This window comes from Lontra canadensis, unplaced genomic scaffold (assembly GCF_010015895.1).
Source record: "Lontra canadensis isolate GAN:19392208 unplaced genomic scaffold, GSC_riverotter_1.0 scaffold120, whole genome shotgun sequence".
NCBI lineage: Eukaryota > Metazoa > Chordata > Mammalia > Carnivora > Mustelidae > Lontra > Lontra canadensis.
This window is the reverse complement of record NW_022631114.1, coordinates 4,758,255-4,770,283: the sequence shown is the minus strand read 5'-3', so window position 1 is coordinate 4,770,283 and position 12,029 is coordinate 4,758,255. Positions and strand designations below refer to the sequence as shown.

The 12,029-nt window shown below is 39.6% G+C and overlaps 1 protein-coding gene across 1 annotated transcript in view; it reads right to left on the bottom strand.

The window, feature by feature from the left end:
* The window catches only part of NUP133 (nucleoporin 133), a 53,974-nt gene extending 42,521 nt beyond the window's left edge, over positions 1-11,453 (bottom strand). The window contains exons 1-8 of the mRNA XM_032841085.1: positions 11,210-11,453; positions 8,913-9,031; positions 6,003-6,106; positions 4,723-4,830; positions 3,035-3,169; positions 2,236-2,406; positions 399-554; positions 25-95 (exon numbers count right to left, since the gene is read on the bottom strand). Coding sequence (XP_032696976.1) covers positions 25-95; positions 399-554; positions 2,236-2,406; positions 3,035-3,169; positions 4,723-4,830; positions 6,003-6,106; positions 8,913-9,031; positions 11,210-11,391 — 1,046 coding nt within the window. The 5' untranslated portion in view covers positions 11,392-11,453. The remainder of the gene's footprint in view (positions 1-24; positions 96-398; positions 555-2,235; positions 2,407-3,034; positions 3,170-4,722; positions 4,831-6,002; positions 6,107-8,912; positions 9,032-11,209) is intronic.
* Between the last annotated feature and the right edge of the window lie 576 nt (positions 11,454-12,029).

Here is a 12,029-nt window from a genome sequence, read left to right as displayed (position 1 = left end):
CTTGAGGACAAGCTAACTGCTTACCAGTTTTGCTTCAAATCCAAATACCGAATGTTGACCCCTTCTTTAATAGCTTCATAGTTACTTTCAGATCCCTATATGAAAACACCAATAACAAAGCTCCATGAGTATAAGGATCATTGCTTTTCACCTTTGTATTCCCAGCACCTATTAAACAGTTCAAAGTTGCTGAATAAATAATATACGCATTTTTAAAGCTACTAAGTAAATCAGTGAACTCCAGTATTTCTAAGGCTTGAACTCCCTATTTTTGCTTATCTGATGACTAAAAGCTACACTGCATTGAAATGTGTTCTAATAAATAAAATAATTAAAGAAACTAGCATTCTTATCTAATCAAAATGTGAATTGCAAAGATGAATATTATTTTTCCTTACCCAAATAGCATCAGTAATGTTTTCCTTCAGGACTCTATTTAGATCCCAACTATGTGCCTGTTTTTCTGAAGAATCATCCAATTCCCATTTACTGATGTTCGAACTTGTCAGGCTATAAAAGCTTGCTCTCTCTCTATCCCAAAGGACACTTGAAAGCTGTATGGAGAGGAGAGAAGAAAAAAGTTACATTTACAGATTTTTAAGTTCTAATGTGAAGGAACTACTTTTCTGAAATTCAAATTTATATGTTTTATAAGTATTCCATTAGTAATCCTGGCGGAATTCTTTATTTAGTATTCCAGAAAGGAGTGATCCTAAAATGAACCTTGAAAGCAAAGTAAGATTTCTAGAAATATAAAAGCAGACAGCCCACAAAGAGTACAGTTGTGGGAAAGTTACGAGGCCTTCCAGAGAACAAGCAGTCCTGTTACACTGGAATCTAGACTATAGCTAGAAAAGGAGGAAAAATAATGCTCAAATGAAAAATTAGGGACACACAGCAGAGTCCTGCATGTGAATTTGTAAACCTAGTAAACAAGGTATTATCAATGGCTTTTGAACTCAAGAGGTGTGTTGGAGGAAAAGGAATGTGGCAAGTTATATGTAGATAGATTATTCTGCCTTTTCAAGTATATATTGGTTATGAAGTACAGTTGTGTTTTTAGTTGGGCACACGATTGTTTTGAGTTAAAGCCCTGATTTTCTCCATTTCTCCTAGCACCATGATTCTGGCCACTAATGGGTTAGAGAGCCATCAGAGAGTAAACTGAACTGCCACCCAGGGCTTAGGGGAAATTCACCAAGAGTGCAGATTAGGGCATAACAATGGAAGCAAAAGGTAGGGATGAAAATGAGACATATTATAAGTCAAATCTATAGTATCTGTTAAGTACGGAATCTGCTATAGAAGGGAGGTGTGCATACACACACCCACCCACACACACACACTGGAGAGTTTATACTCAGGTCACTGAAAACAGTGACAGGGTCATGAACAGAAATTAACAGGCCAAAAGAGAAACGAGCTTTATATACACTTTTGGTGTAGCAAATGTGAGGGAAGAGGGAATATGAGCAATTTGTTTTCAGACATATTAGGTTTTAGGTCCTTAGACCATCAGGAAAGCAGATGGCGAGAGCAACCCGCAGTTAGAAGGAAACAGCGCAGCGAGAAGAAAATGTGCTTTCCACTCAGAGGCCCGGGCACTTATCTGCCACAGAGTAGCCGTGCAACGTCAGGCGGTTTACATAAATGTCACCGAGGCTGTTTGCTCATCCGCAAACTGGGGAGAAAGCACTCTGCGTTACAGGGTATCACAGTTATTGCTCAAAATAACAAATATAGAGCCTCTAGCAGAGAGGACATGCTCCAGGTTTGCTGCCATCTGCCTCCCTTCGCTGTGCCAGAGCCTGAGGCAGAAGCCCGGCCGACAGATCCAGATTCGAGTCATCCACACAAACAGCTGGAGTCATGGGAGTCGAGAACACTTTCCGTTAAGTCAAAAAGCAAAACTGGTCCTTAAACACAATTTTATATAATAGCAGTTTATATATTTTTATATATAATTTTATGTAACAATTTTACATAACAGTTTTAATCCAAAGAATGTACATGTAAGAGAATCTGTATGATTTAAGAATATTAAATTACAGGGTTTGTGAGAGTTCGTATGAACTCATTTGATCACAATAAAAATGCTTCACTGAAACCATCAAAGGTTTTACTTCCTATATATTAGTATTCATACGGAGACAATACCAACTTCATAGGAAACCTCCAACTTACTGATTTCACGAAGAAACAAGCTTGTAAAACAAAATCATTTTATCAACTTACAATGAGATCACTACTGGGAGATAAAATTCCCAAAAGAGAAGAAACCTTCCGACCAATTCCTGAAAGCATCCCTTGTCCTTGAGGCAGAATGTGTTGATGAATCTTTCCTAAACTATCAGGTATCAGCCGAACCAGCTGGCTTCCCGATGAAGACAAAATAAAACTTCCTCCCTATGAACAAATATTGTGAAATTAGTGACGCATCTATAACTAAGATAAAGAGCATTAACACAAAATGCTTTGATATAGAAACAAGTCATCATCTGTACCTTAAAACAAATCTAAAAGAATTTAAAAAAAAAGTATCATTTTACTAAAATGATTTACTTACAAATACTATAACATGTTACTAAGATATGATACTATTAATTTTACATAAATTTTAGTTGTTTTTTTAATTGGGTGTTTCCTTAATTCTGATTTTTAAAATACAGGTTCACCACACCACAGGTTCAACAAATCAAGTATCACATTTTATTCTTTGGTAAACTTGCAAAGTGTACATTATAATGCAAGCCATTCTTCCTAATGTCTAAGGGTTTCTAAGTCACCGTCAGGAAATATTTCTGAAAGAAATGAATACCATGGGCTAGGATTCAATACTGGTATTTCAGAGTCCTAGGAAAAGGGCTTTCCTTTGTCCAACCGCTTAACTCCTAGACCCTTACATTCTTCTCTTGCCTCTTTCTGATTCCTCTCTGGCTGTATGGTCTATCCAAAACAACTTTTACTCATTCACATCTCACTCCAAGGCAAATCACAGCTTTCCAATAAATATGAAAGAAAATCCATCACATACCTGCACTGCTGTTAGGAAACTGTAAGTCTTATCACCTCCCAAATCTACAAAGGTCTCCATGTAGGTATCTTCACCAGCAAGCCTTGGCCAGTAGCGGATGGATCCTTCTCTGGTGGCAACCATGACAGCAATAGCCTTCAAACAAGATCATAACACTCGGCAATTACAGTAAAAAGGTGTGTCTGGTGTGTCTGGTGACACTGATAAAAACAAACTAGAGCAATTTATTATTTGATTTACAGAAATTAGGGGGGACATAACCCTTCCTGTTTATATTTAAACATCATCAGACTATAAAATTTACTTTCTTTTCCTTTTGTTGTGCAGTTTTAGTAATTTTAACACCTGTATAGACCTAGGTAACTACTACCCAGATAGGTACACAGCACAGTCCCATAAACATCCCAAACTCCCTCGTGCTAACTATCACTTTATAATCACACCTTTTCCCCATCTTAACCCTGGCAATTGGCCAATTCCATCATTATAGTTTCATCTTTCTGAGAATGCCAAGTAAATGAAATCATACAGAATGTAACCTTTAAGCACTGGCTTATCTCATTTCAGCATGTCTCTGATCTGGGTTGTTGCTGTATAAAGAATTCATTCCTTTTTACTGTTGCATAGTAGTCCATTCTATGGATGAAACCCATTTCTTTATTCATTCACTTGTTAAAAGGACATTTGAGTTGTTTCCACCTTTGGCTATCACAAATAAAGCTGTTATGACAATCATACACTGTTTTTTGTGTAAACTTTTAAGTTTTAATTTCTATGAGGTAAATAGCTAGGAATGGAATTGCCAGGAAAGTAAAAATCAAGTAGCTGTGCCATTTTGCATCCCATCAGGAATGTGGGAGTTCCAGTTGCTCCACATCCTTGCCGGCACTTGGCAGGGTCAGTATTTTGTATTTTGACCATTTTAATCCGTGTACTGTGATAGCTCACTGTCATTTCAGTATGCATTTCCCTAATGGCCAATGATGTGAACACCTCTGACACCCTTATATCTTCTTTGGTAAAGTATCTGTTCAAATCTTGTGCTCTGTTTTGAAATTGGGTTGTTTTCCTATTAAGCTTTGAGAGTTCATTTTACATTCTAGATACAAGTTCTTTCTTGGATATAGGACTTAGGAACATTCTCTCCCAGTCTGTAGCTTGTCTCTTTTCTTGTCACTGTCTTTGACAGAGCCAAGTTTTTAATTTTGATGAAGTCCAATTTACCTATTTTTTACTTTTGTGAATCACGCTTTTGGTGATTTCCAAGAACTCTTTGTCTAATCCTAGGTCATGATGATCTTCTCCTGCTTTCTTCCAAAAATTTATAGTTTTATGTTTTAGATCTAAATCTAATCTATGATCCCTTTTGAGTTAATCTTTGTATAAGATAGGAAGTTTAGGGGAAAACTCTTTTTTTTTTTTTTTTTTTTTTGCATAAGGATGATCAATGGTCCCAACACCATTTACTGAAAAGACTATCCTTACTCCACTGAACTGCTATTGCAGCTGTCACAGATCAAAGGCCACCTCTGTATCAGCATTCTCTATGTGTCTATCTGCCAATACTAGTGTCTTGACTCCTGTGGCTTTACGGTTATGTGTCTGAATCAGGTTGGATGATTCCTCTAATATTAGAACTCCCTTATTTTAAAAAAATCTATATTTCAATAAGCACTTAAGTCACCTACCTGAGTAGAATGTGCTTCACCTGCAGTATCAGGATAAGAGAGAGCCACCAAGTCAGCACTCCAAGGGAAGTCACTAGGCGGCAGCTGAAGTTCTTTGCAAACAGATAACTAAAGAAGAAACCCAAACCAAAAATCTTTCACATCAAATCCAAGTTTTTTGAATACGCACCTGACTTCACTATTTTCTTTCCCTGCATATTTCATATTCTCATTCATTGCTGGAAATACCATTCTACAAATATTCTTTTTTCTCTTATCTTTTTCATTAGGGTTTCATCAGGGCTTTCAGTAATTTCAAAACAAAGTATCTTAAGAGATACAGAATCAGGAAAACTTAAGAGGTAGACCAGACCCTGAATATCAACAAGCCCAGTATCTTTCTGGACTAAAAAGATGTGTACTGGTTAAGAGATGTATGTATGGAATTTTCCCAGGCTAGTCTTGATTTGTTTATTTGACATCTAAAATCTTCATGACCACAGAATAACCAATTATACCAAGCTGTCCAGAAAATACTTCTTGGCCTATGCCAGGTATCAGGCTCCTTCTGGTAACTCATCAGGGCCCCCAGGACGTCTCCTTCACCTATGCTCTCAACTACAAATTCTATTTTCGGGGCAGCACCAGTATGGAGACCACAGATGTCAAGAGTTTAGGTAAGCACGAGTCCCCAGTTCCAACAGAACAATGGCCCAGTGACAACAGTAACCAGTGACTGGTGCAAGACAGGATGCCTGATATGGAACACAAAAGAAAATAAGTTGCTGAGGATAAGGTCTCAGAAACACAAATGATAATCCTATGTGACCCAGAAATCATGACTTGAGCCAAAATCAAGAGTTAGCTGCTTAACTGACTGAGTCACACAGCCACCCCTCAGTTTTTCCCTATTAAGCATCATTTGGTGGATTTAGTGAAACAGAGTTCTATCTTAGAAATAAATAAACTCAGTTCATTAGGTTAGGTGGACAGCATTTAGTCTTAAACTTCATTAGGTAGACTGAAATGACATTTATAATGTTAATTAAAAATTATAAAGTCTAATGTTATTAAATTGTAAATAACATGGATCTAGTTAAAATTATTAAATGGGAGAAACTTTCCCAACATGAAAATGTATTTGCATGCTCAGTACTCCGTATCATAACAAAAATGCAGAGCCAGGTCTGAGCAGATTCAGATTACTGTACTTTAACAACTCTAAAGCTTTAGGGTAAAAATTAAGAGCCAATGGGTAATCCTCTCCTCTACCTCCTTTTAGCTCCCTAAACAGCAATTACCTTAGTAATAGGTGACAGAGCAATCTTCCAAATAATGAGTTTCTCTTTGCAGACCAGACAAGCCCATCCTCCTTCATCTATGTGAACAGTCAAGTGATCATCAACTAAAAAGAAGAAAAAAAAAGTACGTAATTAAACTTAAAGCATGAATAAGAAAAACTGTTAAAAAAAAAAAAAAAAAAAGAAGGGGCCCTTGGGTGGCTCAGTGGGTTAAGCCTCTGCCTTCGGTTCGAGATTCACGTCATGATCTCGGGGTCCTGGGATGGAGTCGCACATTAGGCTCTGTGCTCAGTGGGGAGCCTGCTTCCCCCCCCCCCCTCTGCCTGCCTCTCTGCCTACTTGTGATCTCTGTCTGTCAAATAAATAAATAAAATCTTTAAAAAAAACAAAAAGAAGAAAAAAAAACCTTAAAATTCCTTATACCAAGATCTTCTTTATGGTTACATTCTTTACAGATGTGTGTGTGTGTAAAAAAGTGATCACCACATAAAAAAATTCATTCACATCAAAAAGTGCTCTTGAGTAATTCAAGAGTTATTAATACCCAAAATAAGAAATCCATTTAACTTTGATAATCACTTTCAGAAATGTATCTGAAGGCAAAAAGTATATTTTGGACTTAGGCTTAATATCTTTTAGTATTGGTTATAATCCAGCATCTTACTTTCTATAATATTTAGTAACATTTGTAATTTTATTTTGATACAACAACACAAATAATAATCTTTCCCAATAAATATATTAAAAAATTTCAAGGAAAATTGTTCCTTCAAAAGAATGTGATTTTCAAATACTTTCCTTAAAGTATGATAAGTACTTTTCAAATACATTCTTTAAAAGTATGATAAAGCACTTCATTATATGCCGACATCAAGGGTTACATTCCATATTTTCTTAAAAGTTATTTATTTTAGAAAGAGAGAGAGCATGCACAAGGAAGGGGCAGAGGGAGGGGAGGAAGAGAATCTCAAGTAGACTCCTCACTAAGTGCAGAGGATGACACAGGACTTGAGCCCATGACCTGAGCTAAAACCAAGAGTCGGCCGCTTAATCAACTGAGCCAGTCACCCAGACACCCGATGGGTTACATTCCATATTAAATGACAAAACTGCATTATTATATTGCTGTCATAAGCACTGGTGGTAAACCTCAGTAAGTGTGTTAGCCCTAGAAATTTAATTAATTTGAGCTTTGCTCTTTGCCTAAAGCCGGGTAGAGGGGCGAGATAAAAGGCATCAATAACGTACAAGCTAAAATACTAACTCACACAGGCTGTGTGGTTTCTGCTGAATTAGCATATCGGCTCAATATTTTCTTTTCCTGAAAGCAACAAAGCAGCTCCAAATACTCTACTGGTAAGTCCTTGAGGTCTCTGACTTCACACACAGCCCTTGGTAGGTTTCCATACAGGGAAAAGTTCTTCCAGTTTAAACACCCCTCAGTTTAAACATCCTAATTTCTAGGGACTCTCTCCTCTGAGGCTGAGTATTATTTGTTACTAAAAGTCTGGTGGCATGAACCTGGAGTATGTTAAAAGGCTTAAATATAATTTAAGCTCAAATTTTTAAAAGAGTAAAGAAAAATGGAAAATATATTATATATATTTAAAACAAAAATAGTGCAGGGCACCTGGGCACTTTCAGCATCTGTCTTCAGCTCAGGTCATGATCCCAGGGTCCTAACCTGCTCAGCAGGAAAGGTGCGATTGCCCCTGCCCCTCCCCCTGCTCATGTGTGTGCTCTCTCTGGTGCATGCTCACTCTCTTGCAAAAATAAATTTAAAAACTTTAAAAAAATAATAAAAACAGTGCATGACAGAAGTTAGTAGAAGTTTAGTTGTCTGCAAACCACTATACCTGAGTTCTCAAGGACTCACAGGCAAGATATGCAAGTTCAGGTTGATGAGAAATATTCCTTGCTAGAACGGAGTACACTTTAACCTTTTTTGACTGTCATTCACGGTATGAAATACCTTTTATATCATGACGCATTCACGTATAATTTAAATAAAACAAACAAGCATCTAACATTATTATATGAAATGCACTCTGATATTCTGCATTCTATTTTTTTAAAATGTTGGCCATGAGCCACTAAACTGATTTCCATTACTACCTGCAGTCTGAAAAACACTGTTCCAGAAAATCACAAAAATCTAGAATTGAATCACAAATAAAGACTACTTGGGAACATCCATGAGGATGCTCTGAACTTTGCTCTCCCAGTCACCCAATCCCTCATCCTTACTGTTGCCTTTCTGACCCTTCTGTGACTGGTTCTTCCGAAGTGCCAATCTGATTCTCTGCCAAGAGAATATTCTAAAGGTACACCACACTGATAACACAAACATGTACATATAACCTCTAGGATACTAACCTCTAGGATCCAGAAATAGAGGTAGTAAGCCTTGACCTTACTGCATTATCACACCCAATAATGTGAGGCAGTGTTTTGGCTTTTTTTAAGCTAAACTTCATACACATGATCAACTTTTGAAATGAGACTGAGTTTTGCATATGCAGTCAAATGTGTGCTAAAGGGGCGCCTGGGTGGCTCAGTGGGTTAAGCCTCTGCCTTCGGCTCAGCTCAAGATCTCAGGGTCCTGGGATCGAGCCCCGCATTGGGCTCTCTGCTCGGCGGGAAGCCTGCTTTCCCCTCTCTCTCTCTGTCTGCCCCTCTGCCTACTTGGGATCCCTCTCTGTCCAAAAAAAAAAAAAAAAAGTGTGCTAAAAATAAACTCATTCTGTTTTTCAAATTTATTACATTTCTCAATTACAGTGAAAACCAAATGTTACCTGTCTCTACCCCATTTAAGTGAAGGGATATCAGACAAAGCACAAATACCAATCTGAGCCAGAGCCAGGCTGCATTTTGAACTGCTAATAGAGGCAAACGGAAAATGACACCTACCTTCAGCCAATGTCAAGGCTTCCATTACTTTAACAGGAAGAGAAGATCCAAATGTTTTCACATCATAGTTCATAGACTCAGTTACACAGTGGTGTGGCAATATTCGTGTAGGTGTTCCTCTAAACAAAAAAGACAACATTCCTTGAACCGTATCTTAAAATTTTCTGTTGTCTTGGGGCATCTGGGTGGCTCAGTCAGTTAAGCGTCTGCCTTGGGCTCAGCTCATGATCCCAGGGTCTCAGGGTCTAACCCAAATTGGGTTCTCCACTCAGTAGGGAGCCTGCTTCTCCCTCTCCCTCTGCCTGCTACTCCCCCTGCTTTCTGTCAAATAAACAAAATCCTTGAAAAACTTTTTTTCCACTATCCTAATTTTTAGGTACATATTTTCACATAAAGAGAAGATCTTTGATAAACAAGAAGAAAGATGAGGTGTAACAGTAAAAAACAAAAACAAAACAAAACAAAAAAACGAAAACGAAAACCAAAACCAAACCAAACAAAAAACAAAACCACACACACAACTCTGGCTCATATGTACTGCATAATACATTTTTTGTTAAAAAAAAAAAAACAGACTGACAGGATCTAGAAAACGGCTTCTGACTCTTATGCTCTAGTAATCAGATGTATGCTCTATTCACTTAAACTCCTTATAACTGCTTCCTTAGCTGTGATATACGAAGGTTGAACTAGATCAGTGTTTTCCAAGTTGTGGATCATTTTGAGGGTCTCAATCAACATTTTTGAAAAACAGAATATAATCTAGAGTTTATTCTACACTGTGGTCAAATAAGCTTTACAAATATTGAATTAGATTATCTTTAAGCTCACATCAGCCTTGGAACTTTTTTTACTGAAGTAGAGTTGACACACAATGTTATATTAGTTTCAGGTGTACAAAAGAGTGATTAGAAATTCTGTGCTATGCTCACAAGTATAGCTACTCTGACACCATGCAACCCCCCCTATTATAACATCACTGATTATATTCCCCATGCTGTGCTTTTCATACCATGACTTGCACATTCTGTAACTGAAAGTCTGTACCTTCCACTCCCTTTCACCCATTTTTCCCTCATCAGCTATAGAATTTTATGAAATCTACCAGATTTTTTTTTAAAGATTTTATTTATTTATTCATGAGAGAGGACCGGGAGGGAGGCAGAGGAAGAAGCAGGCTCCTTGCGCAGGATTCCATCCCAGGACCCCTAGATCATGACCTAAGCCAAAGGCAGACGCTTAACAGACTTAGCCACACAGGCGACCCCAGATTTGTACAAGAAATCAGAATCATGAGTATCTGCTGTTACCTGTTCTTCAACAGCAGATACAGCAGTTGAAATTTTATCTCCTCACCCTGTTAACATTCAAAAAATAATGTAGTTACCAGTATAAAACTTATTCTCTCTCTTATCATGAGGATTAAGTGAGCTTTGTTTCTTGACATACCATTATAACCAAGATTTTTCTTTAAATAATCACTAGAAAGTAAGAAAATATTTTAAAAACACATTAAGTAAAGTACAGCTTTAATTCCCTGACTTTTCTCAAAAGGAGTAGAAAACACTGACAAGATCACCACTTTAAAGAGCACTTTCAAAATGTTAAGTTTCCCTGCAAAACAAAGTTCTTTTAGGGTAGACAAAGTCGGAAGAAACTACTCAGAAACAAGTTACCGCCTAAAGTTCTAGATTAATTATGAAAGGATGGGTGCGGAGCATGACTTAACAGGTGATGTGGACTGATGTGCCACGTTTTTTATATGTTTACAAAATTACTATTCTTAACTCACTGCTATGGAAAGACTTTCGCCTATTAATTTCGCTAGAAAGTTGACGTGTACGGCCAAAACTCCTTTAGTTATCAATCAGAAGATATGAATGACAATAACTCTCTATTAGGCATTTTCCTGGGTTGGAGATGCTCTTTCCCACCACCGACGACGGATTTCATATTGATTCATTTGGCCTTAAGTGAAGCAGGCTATCGCCTTTACACAAATGAAAAGACCCATGACTGACTGACACCGCAACACAGGGGTAGTAAGGAGGCAGCTAACCACCGACTGAATTCTAATTTGTTCACCTCTACACAAAGCTAATTCCAGGAAAGGTGCAAAGTGAATGCCTGATAAATTAAAGCGAGGCTGAAATAACTACCTGCAAAAAGGGCGAAGAGCTATTTCCCCAAAACTTTGGCATTCCTCCCCGCCGCCCCCGCTTCCGGAGGCTTCTGGAGACACTACCCCATCAGGCCCGCCGATCGGTCAAGATACCCAACCCAGGACAATCACTTACCGCGAGCTCAGCGAGCTACGCCGGCCGACCGGCGAAAAGAGCACCGGGGAGCTGACTGCCGACCCTAGTGACAGACCTTTTCTGCTAGTCGCCCGGGGCGTGGAGCCCGGTCCGACTCCGCCCAGCGGGCCCCTTCGGGTCCCGGGCCCAGGTGTCCGCGGAGAGGAGACGCCCGGGAACATGACGGAACGGAGAGGCGACACGGGGCGCGCAGATTCCTTCTGTGGGGCTGCAGCTCTGCTCGCGCGCCGGGGAGCTTGAACGCCCAAAGGCGGGAGGGCGCGCGGTGATGACGCAAAAGCAAAGCGCCGAGCTGCGGGCTTTGTCTGGGAGGCGGGGGAGGCCCGGGTGGGAGGGCGGTGAGACGTAAAAGCGCGGCGGTGAGACGTAAAAGCGCGGCGCCGAGCCGCGGGGTGTGGTCGGAGCCGTGTAGGTAGCGGGCCGGGGAGGGCGCGTGGTAATGACGTCAGAGGCTGCCTAGGGCCGTGGGACTTGGTCCTGTAGGTGACCAGTGGAGGGTTTAGGGGGCTGGCGGGTGTCCGGAGTCTCAGGGAAGTGAAACTGGAGAGCCAGGTGCCCTTTTCGACTGTCTGGCCCTTTAGCAGCCTGAACGCAAAGCCTCTCTGCGTTCTGGTCTTTCCCGAGCCTCTTGGGAACTGGAAAGTGTGGGTTCACTGGTCCACGCTGAGGAGGGGGAAATCGGAAAAGTTGCCAGCGGTTTCACACTCTGTTATATTTGTTCTTCTCTATATGTATCATTCCCCACTCCCTGCTGTCTCATCCACGCTAGTGACGCCACAAGTCCACATCTTTCTCCGAG